General features: G+C 43.9%; 1 protein-coding gene across 10 annotated transcripts in view; it reads left to right on the forward strand.

The window, feature by feature from the left end:
* The window catches only part of ZBTB20 (zinc finger and BTB domain containing 20), a 625,639-nt gene that overhangs the window by 508,172 nt on the left and 105,312 nt on the right, over positions 1-12,155 (forward strand). For 8 of the 10 annotated variants that reach the window (XR_008446640.1, XR_008446641.1, XM_054043665.1 and 5 more), the window contains one exon: positions 2,237-2,378. Coding sequence is in view for 1 of the 10 variants with exons in the window: in XM_054043732.1 (XP_053899707.1) it covers positions 2,377-2,378 (2 nt within the window). In the remaining 9 variants the exon portion in view is untranslated. The remainder of the gene's footprint in view (positions 1-2,236; positions 2,379-12,155) is intronic. The other 2 variants (XM_054043692.1, XM_054043702.1) reach the window with 1 other exon arrangement.

Raw genomic sequence — 12,155 nt, forward strand, 5'->3', positions numbered from 1 at the left:
CAGATGGCCTTTACAGTTTTGACTGTCTGGAAAGCAGTGAAGAAATTAGTTACCTAGAATATTTTGTGTGTATTCTCTTGAATAGCATGGATCATTAAACTCTTTCACCTGTTAATCTCAACTACATATCCCATAAAGCTTGAAGAACTAGTATGAGAAACAATTTTTATTCCCTCCCCCATAAAAAAGTTGTGTGATGATTTTTCTGGCCAGAAAACCAGAAAATACCAAAGAAAATTGTGTGTGCGTATGTAGGAAGGTGCCAGAGTCTTCTCCAGTGAGGAGATCAGCTGTTCTTGTCTTTTTCTTTACTTTTTTTTTTTTAATTTTGTTTGTCACTTTTTTTTTTTTTGGGCTTGCTGAAGCATATCCCCATAATCTTCAGAAGCCACAGCAAATTCCCAGTGCCACAACAACACTGTACAGCTGGAGAGAGGAAAACAGAGCCGATCAGCTGCAGGCTTCCCCACTAATGAAATGAGCCAGCAGGCTGCTCTGCATTTTACGTACTGTTCCTGCCTGTGTGCTGCAGGGCCACAAGGGTGTACAGTACATGGAATTTTTCCCTCTGTAACTAATAACTTTTCCCCTCAGGGTCCAATCTTGCAACCGCTCTATGCATGGAATTCCCACTAAAGTTAGTGGGAGATCTGTGTCCTGAAGGCATGGTTGAAATGGGCGCTCACTGATCACATGGCCTCTCCATGCTAACACAGTCGAAGGTCCAGTCTATTTATCTGTCTTTTTCTGAAGGAGATATTCATAAAGAGAAAATATAACATATAATGTGAAACGTAAGCCTGCATTTTGCAGCCATACTACCTTGTATTTTGTTCCTTTCAGCCAGGATCAGGCTTGGCCTGTATTTGGGCTGGAGGACCTTCATGACATACAGGTGCACTGCAGAAAGTGGAGTCAGTGACTTGAGTAGGGGACACTGTTGTGTCTGATCAGTATTGAACTAATGCTCCACCATGATGGTGGGGGGTGATCTGTGGTGCTGGAAGTGCTGTCTTTTGGATGGAATGTCAAATAGAGATTTAGGCCATTTGTGTCCTGTCTCAAAAGCCTCAGTGGGTGCAGGAAATTGATGGGGCTGGCAGTGAAGGGGGGACAGTCCCAGCAGCAAGGGAGGGGACATTTGCTGAGGGAGACCAGGTAATTCCTCCCACCCCCAGGAATCTCTGGTACTAATTGGCCAGCATTCCCCAGCTCCTAGGATTCAACCTGGAGTAGGGACAATGTGTAGTCTCTTTCAACTCCATTGCAGCACCCTTCCCCCTCATCTGGCCAAAGGGTGTCAGAGAGTCTCGGAGGAGAGGAGCTACCTGGTGTCCCTCAGAGAGTGTCCCCTCCCTCACTATTAGGACTCCCCACCTTCTCCACCGGCCCCATCAGGTTCCGCCCTCGTTGAGGCAGGTGGTTGGCATTTGTGTCCTGACTAAATACCAATTGTGGTCATTGCATTCTGCCTCCTTAAATTCCCCCTGAAGTTTCAATTGGCACTTCCTGACGTGAACTCCTGGAAAAGCATTGCTGGGTATTGTTAAACAGCTGCCAGGGGGGATATGGTAGAGGTTTATAAAAACATGACTGGTGTGGAGAACGTAAATAAGGAAATATTATTTACTCCTTCTCATAACACAAGAACTAGGGGTCACCAAATGAAATTAATAGGCAGCAGGTTTAAAACAAACAAAAGGAAGTACTTCTTTACACAGCGCACAGTCAATCTGTGGAACTCTTTGCCAGATGATGTTATGAAGGCCAAGACTATAACAGGGTTCATAAAAGAACTAGATAAGTTCATGGAGGATAGTCCATCAATGGCTATTAGCCAGGATGCACTAGATGCAAAACCATGCTCTGAAGTGTCCCTAGCCCCTGTTTGCCAGAAGCTGGGAATAGACGACAGGGGATGGATCACTTGATGATTACCTGTTCTGTTCATTCCCTCTGGACCACCTGGCATTGGCAACTAGGTGAACCATTGGTCTGACCCAGTATGACTGTTCTTATGTTATCTCCCATCCGGAGATTGCTGCATTTCAATGATGAATAAAACAAAATATTTGGGAATCCAATCCGGATGAAATGTAAGCAATAATATTAGCATTAACACACTGCACTTCTATAGCATAATTGAATTAAAGATGACAAAATGCTTTATAAACATTAATGATTTAAGTTCCACAACACCCAGATGACGATTGTAAGTATTATCTCCATTTTACAGATGAGGAAACTGAGGCACAGCAAGTTTTGAGTGACTTGTCTAAATTCACACAGGAAATCATTGGCAGAGCCGGGAAGATAACTTGGGAATCCTGGATCACAGGCCCATGCTCTAACCACTAGGCTACGCTGCCTCTCCAAATGTAAGTTGTTGTTAACATATAGTTTCTCTTTCACATGAACTGTCATCTATTATATTGCCACATTTGCTTATAGTTACCAAAGCTATTTGTGTTTTAAATAGTGATTTGCACACTCACAGCTCTGTCTTTATTTAACCATGCAATGGAGCAGGGATCGGCAACCTTCAGCACGCGGCACGCCAGGGTAAGCCCCTTGGTGGGCAAGGCCAGTTTGTTTACCTGCCACATCCACAGGTTTGGCCGATCGCGGTTCCCACTGGCCGCGGTTCGCCGTTCCAGGCCAATGGGGGCTGCAAGAAGCCAGGGCCAGCACATCGCTCAGCCCACGCCACTTCCCGTAGCCCCCATTGGCCTGGGATGGTGAACCACGGCCAGTGGGAGCCGTGATCGGCCGAACCTGTGGACGCGGCAGGTAAACAGACCGGCCCAGCCTGCCAGGGGGCTTACCCTGGTGGGCCTAAGGTTGCCAATCACTGCAATGGAGTCATGATGTTGAGATCTTGGCAATAGTATTAATACTTTGTAAGCTCAAAGCACTGTATAAATGTTGTAGTAAGTTACAGCAATGCCATAAATCCAAAATTTGGAATGGGTCTAAGCAGGGCTTGAAAAATTCATTCAGCTCGGGCCAGTAGAAAACACAGCTGGGTGATTGTCAAATCTTGAGTTCTTACACTTTTATGTTTTAAACAAAATCTACCCCTTATGGTTATGAAGATAATCTTCCAAATGGAAATTCAGTTTAAATCAAGGTCCTGTTGATTTCATAAGTCCGCAGTCTTACAGGTGTGTTGCTGCTGAAAGCTTTTCCAAGCTGCAGAGGGGTAAAAACTGATCGGTCTTGACAGTTTTTGTAGCTGCAGGTGGGAACCTTTGTGAAGCTGACAAGAATCAGGTCAGTTTCAATCTGAGGCTCTTTGGGAAAAGCTCTGAGTGGCATTGGAATTGTGCACAAGGGAGGACCATCCAAAAGTGGAGGTTGTGATGGGGAGTATATTAATGGAGATGCCCATCACTGCCACTCTTTCAGCAGCTAACAGGCTCTGGGGTGGGAGAGGATAGCCAAGAAGTAGGAAAATTCTCCTAATAGTCAAAGGGAGCTGGGTGATTTTTATTTATCAAACACTTACTAGCTGGAGGCTTCAAAAGATAAGACTACCAAACAGAATCCAGAGAGATAGCAAGTTGGGCAGTGTCTTGGCTTCTCCCTGGGGCATTGGTTGAAATATATTCAGAGATATTAAGGCTAGAAGGGAGCATAATGACAGTCTAACCTGATCTGCAGACACAGGCCATAGAACATCACCCAGTGATTCCTGCTTCAGACCCATATCTTCTGGCTGAGCTACAGCATATCTCTTAGAAAGACATCTAATACATCTTGATGTATAAACTTCAAGTAATGGAGGCTTCACCACACCCCTAGATCATATGTTCCAATGGTTAGTTATGCTCCCTGTTAAATATTTACTCCTTTTTTTCTAGTCTGAATGTGTCTACTTTCAGCTTCCAAACACTGAATCTTGTTATGCTTTTGTCTACTGGATTAAAGAGCCCTCTGCTGTCAGAAAGTGGTTCCCCATGTAGGTATTCATAGTCTTTAGCTTGGTCTTCTGGCTGTTAGATGTCTGCTGAACTTTTGAAGCCAGATGTGCAGTTGAAGGGTTGGGGGTGAGTGTGTAGGTAGAGTTAGGTTGTGGGTGGGGAGGAGAGTGTAGAAGGGGAAGGTGATTGATGGGATAGAAAAGAGAAGCAGCATACTTTGAAAGAGATTTTTTTTCCCTAGGTTGGCAAGGTGGAAAAGAGAAAATTCGTTAAAAAAGTGGAAGTCCCACTGGAGAGAAGGGAAGGGAAAGGGATATAAGGGGTTGCAGGGAGAGAGAAGCATCGGAAAGAAATAGAGAAAACAATGTGAAAAGAGATACATCATGAGCTATTACAGGCAAAAAAAAAGCTGGGGGGGGGGGGGGAGTGAAATGAGCCAGTAGTGGTCAGAAGGTATAACACAAAAGCATGAGAGACAGAGTAACTTATGTTAAAAATATAGCAAGATGATTAACAATCTTATAATTTGGTAGAGTGCACAATAAATGGCAAAGTATTGTTTTAAAATGAAGGGAATGTGGCTTTACATGTATATTTCAGCCTGGCTAATAGGGACTTAGGGCCATATTTTTAAAGGTGTGTATATATACACCTTAAAAGGACAGCCTTTAGGCTCCTAAGTCACTTAGACGCTTTTGAAAATGGTGTCTTTAGTGCTCAGATTAGTAGGGGACTCGTACATTTTTCAACCCATGGCCTAAACACAAATGCCAATTTGGGAAAATTTTGGATCTCAGCTTTGTGACTTGGGCCCATCACTGCTCAGGATTAAAGTACTGGCCTTCAGGATCTAACAAAAGTGAAGCTGGCTTAGAAGGGAGAAAGCATTTCTTAATACACAGCTATCTTCATTAAGAGCAAAGAGACCAAAGAAGTGAGCTCTCCAAGTAAATCTGTCTATGTGTAAATGTTATTTTGATTTTCAAGTTTGTTCTGGCGTGAATACCTTGCTGTAGTACTGAAATGGTATATTGGCTTTCCTCTAGAGAGCATGTTCTGGTGGTTAGGCTAAAGGATTTGATCTGGCTCCGTTCCCAACTGCTACAGACTCAGTGTGCAACCTTGTGCAAGTCATTTCACCTCTTTGTCTGAGTTTATTTAAGTATAAAATGGGACTAATAGTTTTCTACCTGACGGGGTTATGACGCTTACTTCAGCAAGGCTTGTACAATGCTTTGAGATCATTCGATGCAAGCTGCTGTAGAAGGGCAAAGTGTTATTAATCTTTGATTCTCATGCAGTTAAGTATAGAGAAATTGGAATACTTAGATCTTTGCCTCTGATTCCCAGGCATGTCTATCTTGTATTTTTATTAACTTGTAAAATAAGTTTGATAACGCCTGTCAGTAATGTTATAAGAGTAGTGTGTGTGAAGGTAATAAATTCCACACATTGAAAGTAATGTATTACCACTCTTCTCTTCTTAAATTTTGATAAGATCATTTGGCCATGGTAGAACTAGGGTTGGCTTCTATTCAGAAAAAAATAGCGTTTTTTTAGAAGGACTTAGATTTCCTCTTGAAATCACAGGCCTGAGTCCTAACCAGACCAGGAAAATAAAGAGGTTGAGACCAAATAATAATTTCTAAGCAGCTACTATAGAGGTGGTGGGCAACCTGCGGCCCGCGGGCCACACGCGGCCCGTCAGGGTAATCCACTGGAGAGTCACCAGACAGTGTGTTTACATTTGCACAGCTGCCCACAGCTCCCAGTGGCCGCAGTTCGCCATTCCCGACCAATGGGAGTTGCAGGAAGTGGCACGGGCCGCAGGGATATGCTGTCTGGCGTCCCACCAGCGGATTACCCTGACAGGCCTCAGGTTGCCTACCACTGTACTATAGGCTAAACACTGACACTGCTAATCTGGACCAATCAGTCTGACTTTTAAGAAGATACGTGCTTTTGTAGTACACTTAAAGGGGTAAAAAGCAACCTTTCAAACTGTCTTTGTATGGCTGACTTGTCTCTGATTTGAATGAAGTCCATGGAAGAAAACTCCACGATACTTATTCCTCGCTAGAAACTCATATCTGGGTTTTCTTGTTGATTGATGGATCACTGAGTGTTGTACTCCGACACTTTTCAAACAATGCTATCCCAGCGAATTTGTGTGAGCCAAAAAAGGCTCAGAAAGAGCAAAAAGTATAACTGATAAAAACATGAAAATCATTCCTAAAACCATTACTGCCTGTCACTGGCATGGTGAGGATTTACATTCTGCTTAAGGCAATTTAAAAAAAGGAATGATCAATATATTTGGGGCCTAAACTAACAAGGAGAGAACAATGTAATCCATTCCCAGTGCTGAAACCCAACTTTTACCTGCATAAAGTACTGCTCCAATGTTTCCACATACTGTCCAGTGAGAGAGCTAACTGGAAGAGCTGGTGCGGGGAGGGTGAATGGTCAATATTTGCCTCAATTTTTTTTGAAAGAAATGAAAATGATCTAAATATTAGGAGAAATGTTTCCTTTTCTTGGCAAGAAAAAAAAAAACACTGCACATTTTTTGGTTTAACTAAAAAAAACAAATATTTGTGTCAGGTTTTGGTTTTATGTTGTTTCTGTTAATGTTTTATGTGAAAATTAGTTGCTTTTTAATTTTGATTAAATGAAAATTTCCATTAAAAATTATTGTTTGGGAAAAATCATTTTTATAAATAAAGTCAAGCATTAATTTTGACCAGTCCTTATGAATGGTCACTTACCATGAATAACTAACATATAGTGCACCTGACAGAGTAAGCTTGACGTCAAGAAGAGTTGGTAGCAGTGGTCACTTTAACCTTGTTGCTGTAAGGTTGGTTTGGGTTAAGAGTGTGGATTAGGAAAATGACACTGCTTGTGAGGGTCATTCATTGTGAAGCGTGAAAGGAATGTGATAGCATCACTTCCTGTGCTGCTGAATACCATGGTGAAGGGGAGTATCTCATTCTGGGATGCAATCCGGACCAGTGACAGGTTGTGTCACCACCTGCCCTGCAACCTTGGGTACCTCACAATGCTTTGTTGCTGTAGCTCCCACCTGCGCTGCTCACAAACAGCCAAACAGCATGCAGGTCACACTCTGAGCATCTATGGATAGCTGCAGCCCTGGGGTCCAGCAACTGTGACCCAGCAGCAACATACCAGCCACACTCTGGCTTCCAGCAGCCTTGGTAATCTCTTGCAGAGTGGCCCCAACACACTCCCAGTCCTGGATTTTCCCCCAAAATGTGTGTTCTGCACTGTCCAGCCCTCTCCTGGACAGTTTAGATATTATAGGTCCATTGCCGCTGTAAGGGATCAATGAACAACCGTTTGCTACTATAATTGGAGTTATTAAACATAGAATCGTAGAATGATAGAGACCCCAGGAGGTCATCTAGTCCAACACCCTGCTCAAAGAAGGACCATCCCCAACTAAATCAAACAATTCAGTTTAAACACAACATTGGATTCGTTTTGATTAGAGAATAAAACAAGTTTATTTAACTACAAAGAGAGAGATTTTAAGTGAGTAGAAATATAAGTCATGGTTACAAGAGAAATAAATATAAAACACTTACTAGTAATTAAGGGTATGTCCACACTAAAAATGTATGTCGACCTATATTAGTAATTACTGCCGTGTGCATGTCCACACTACCCTCCTTGGGTCAGTGGTGCGCATCCTCACCTGGAGCGCTTTCATCGACCTAAGAGGGGCAATGTGGGGAGATGAGAACCCGGTCTCTCAGCTCCACTGGCAGCTACCTGGAGCCAGGCCGCACCACAGGCTCCTGGCAGGCTGTCCCCGTCAGCTCCCCATTCCCCACTGGGTCTGGGGGAAGCTGCCCGGGGCTTCTTGCCTCCCTGTTCCCCACTGGGAGTGGGGTCAAGCCACCAGGGCTTCTCATCCCTGAGGAGTGGGGTCCAGCCACCCAGGCTTCTCACCCTGGCTCCCAGCCAGGAGCGGGGTCCCGCCACCCAGGCTTCTCTCACGGCTCCCAGTTGGGAGTGGGGTCCAGCCGCCCAGCTCTCCAGGGAAACAGGGGGCAGCTGGGCTCTAGCTGCCCGGCTTTCTTGTCAATTTTCTTGTCAACTCCAGCACTAATAGTTGATATAAGTAACACAGTGTCTACACAGATACTGCATCACCCTAACTACACTTACTTAAGCCCAGCGCCTCTCGTGGAGGTGGTATGTCAGCGTAGTAGGGCACTTAAATTAGCAGGAGCAAGGCTGTACTGTGTACACTGACATAATTAGGTAGACGTAAGCTGCCTTACATCAACTGAAATGTGTAGTGTAGACCAAGCCTAAAACTTAACAAAGTACACGTGGGTCAAGGTAAAATCTTTACCACGTGATCCCATCAACAGGCTGACCAAATTCTCAGGCTAATGACCATATTAATGCTTTATACTTATATAATCTCTTTTGTATAAGGATCTCAAACAACTTTACCACAGTTGGGATCATTAACCCCACTGGGATTCCCAAATACAGAAACAGAGGCACAGAGAAGTTGCCAAGGGTCACACACTGAGTCAGTGACAGAGTCAAGTGCTGAACCCAGGCACCCTGACTCCCAGTTCCTTGATGTAATCATAAAGTGCATGATGCCTCCCGGTTACCGAATGCACCCTATATTCACACCCTACACACTATTGTAGTAATCTTTGTACAAAATATGACTTGTGAGGTATCATTTGAAAACTAACTCATTGATCAATAATATGGTGAAATGTGTGTAGCAACATTATATGTAAAGTTATGAACATAAGCTGACGTTATGGCTGAAATGTGTTTACCAGACAAGTCTAGGGAGAGAGTAAACCTGTTTCTCAAAAACAAAAGGCAAGCTGACGCTTCTAGCCAGGTGACATCAAAGTTCATTGGTTATAATTCTAGCAACAAGAACAGTGCAGCTGGGTTGATAGTTTGGTACTGAATTAATGGTAATTATTGTATTGAAGGTGTAGTTTAGGTCCAAATGTTGAAGAGAAACAATGAAACCATGATTCTCAGTCATGGTGACAATAAATGCAGTCATTTTTAAATAGATGTAAGCAATGATTTTTCTATACAGTGTATAATCAATCTGTGGAACTTGCTGCCACAGGATATTTCTGAAGCAAACACTTTAGCAAGATCCAGGACAGCAGCAGGCATATAGAGCTGTCATTTTCAAAAAGGCTTAAAGGAATTAGCGCCTAATTTCCATTTAAATGGCCCCTTTGAAAATTTCATCCTATATGAATAGCAATAGTATTTGCAATACACTAGGTAGATCATTTGCTCGTTGTTTTTAATGTATTCTAAGATAGAGAACCTGTCGTGGACACCTCCCCTCCTAACTCCTCACCTTTTCTTGCCGCAGCTGTAGTGTGGAGCTGCATGAAAAGACAATAGCATTCTGAATCTGAATCTGAGTCCTTCCGCACTGCCGGACATTGCTCAGGGCATGAACAACGCTCTGCCATTTCTGTCTGTCATGCTGTTTGCCAAAGTGGCTACCTTGTTGTGTTTCTATAACTTAATATTTTTATGAGGGCTTGTTGTTAGGCTTTTACCCCAACCAAGAGGAGCAGTAGACTGCTTTTTGTCTGCTCCCTAGCCTTTGACCTGTCCCGCTTGGGTGGCCCTACCAGAAGCTAAACCTCCCACCCCCATAGCTCATAGGGTCATGGAACACACAAGTCTGCCACCTCATCAAGGTGCAGTCCCCAGGAAAGGAATGCCATTAAAGAGGTAACATTAAAATGAACATACTTTGTTTTGCTTTATTACCTCTCCCTGTTTTGTATCGGGGCTATTTATTTCCATTCCCTGGCTGTTGGACCAAATTAAGCTTTCCCTGCTACATGTAGCCCCCACTACTCTACTCTCACCAGGCCAGCGTGGGGCTTGTTTCTGCCCTCTGTGTGATTTCTGCCCTCTCCACTAGGAGTATCTGCAGAGTTGATCATAGCTGAATTTACACCAAAGAAACACCCGATGAAAGAGAGATGCAAATCTGCCACAGAGGGGGCAGAAAGGTGTGTTTGTTTTTGAGTTTTCCAGGGATTAACCCACCCACCCCCAGAATCCCTGCATGATCTACAGCTATCAGGAAGCATCACTCCTTCAGCAGTGGCGGATGCTTCATCATTGCTTACTGAAGCAGCTCCATAAACCACCTGCAAATGCTCCACAGACGCAGATGGAAAGCCACTGAGGTTAAGAAAATTGGAAGAGATAGCCACCCTTATACTAGTGATCATCAGTAGGCTCAGGAAGACTGTGTAGAACTGAGTAATTGGCTATGTACATTATTGGGGATTGTCACCTTAAATTGAAGTAGTAGGTGTTGACCACTGAAGCGGGGGAATGATACCAGACAGCGCAAACCACTGGTCTGATGAAACAAGCTGATAGGAGGGATGTGATGTCTGTGGCCAAGCTGAAGGTGAATGAAATAACCACGGAGTAAATTGCTGAGAATGTGGATTGTAGGATGCACTATAGACACAAGGCAGATGGGATGATTATGGGGATCTTTGTGAGACTGTGGACTAGTTCTTCTATTTCACCACCTTGGCATGAGGCTAAACTTGCTGCTGAAGGTAATGATGAATCGTTAATGAAGATCAGACTGCCTGAATAATGGCCCTGGCACTGAGAGCAGAAAGTTTTGCAGATTTCTGTGTGTGCGCGCACTTGCTGCTACTGGTGTTCCTGGTGGGTGGCTGAATCATCCTGATGGCATTCAACAGGAACCAGCTGCTGAGAATATTAAAATGCAAGCATTTATTCCTCTAGAGAGACAGTAGCATCTGCAAAGTTTTCCTGTCTTGATAGTACAGATAATCCCAGGGAGCGTTCTCTAGTAGTTTTAACTCTCTATTCATTCATATGTTTTCTTTAAACCTTTGTCTCTGCAATTAAGGCTAACTTAGACCTAGATCAGAGCTCCCAGTTGTCATATGCAGGCAGTTTGCAAGCCCTCATTCCAGGTGAGTTATGTGGGGAGAGGGAAGTAGGACTTTATCCCGTCCTGCATGTCTTTTTTTCACCACTAGTTATGGTCTTAGAAGGCAATGCGCAATCAGTCATGGCTGGAGTCTTCCATAAGGCCATGTTCCTACACTATTGAAGTCAATGGGAGACTTGTCATGAATTCCAAACTCAGCAAGGTGAGACCCTGAGGATATGTCTACACTGCAATCAGGCATCCATGGCTGGCCCATGCCTGCTGACTCAGACTCATGCTATTTAATTGTGGGGTAGACAGCGAATTTTGGGCGGGAGCCTGTGCTCTAGGACCTTTCGAGGTGGGCCAGTTGTCGGGGCCTAATTGCAGTGTAGGCATACCATAAGAGAATAGACTGTTGACTTGATGGAGCAATATGTTGATTTTGTCCACTGTTTTTCATATTATTTATTATTTCTGGAAAGTTATTGATGTGCATGACACTTAACAGATGACATAAAAACAAGAGCTCCATGCCCCAAGGAACTTAGGCCCAGATCCTCAAAGGTATTTAGGTGCCTAACTCCCATTGGAATCAGGGACTTACAGTCTAAGTACCAAGTCCAGAGAGGTGATGAGCACCTGCAGCTTGCATTGACTTCCATAGGAGTGGTAGGCACTCAGCATCCCTCAGGAACTAGTCGTACGTTAGACTAAATGGTACCATAACACAGTGAGGCTACATCTACACTACAGGGGGGAGTCGATTTAAGATACACAAATTCAGCTATGTGAATAGCGTAGCTGAATTCGACGTATCACAGCCGACTTACCCCGCTGTGAGGACGGCGGCAAAATCGACCTCTGCAGCTTCCTGTCGACGGCGCTTACTCCCACCTCCGCTGGTGGAGTAAGAGCGTCGATTCGGGGATCGATTGTCGCGTCCTGATGGGACGCGATAAATCGATCCCCGAGAGGTCGATTTCTACCCGCCGATTCAGGCGGGTAGTGTAGACCTAGCCTGAGTAATAACCAAATTTGAGGAGGAAGAGAAGGATGAGGGCTACAATAATAAAAGATCATGAGAGATTCTTCTGTGAATTAGCTTACTTAAAGATATGTATTTATATATTTTCCTTGCTTTGAATATGTTAATATATTAATAGTTTGAAGGAACAAAGTACACCAATAGGAGACGAAAGGTATAGATTCAGGGCATGTCATGGCATGAAAAAAGGTGCAAAATCATTTGGTGG

The sequence above is a fragment of the Malaclemys terrapin genome, chromosome 1, assembly GCF_027887155.1.
Source record: "Malaclemys terrapin pileata isolate rMalTer1 chromosome 1, rMalTer1.hap1, whole genome shotgun sequence".
NCBI lineage: Eukaryota > Metazoa > Chordata > Testudines > Emydidae > Malaclemys > Malaclemys terrapin.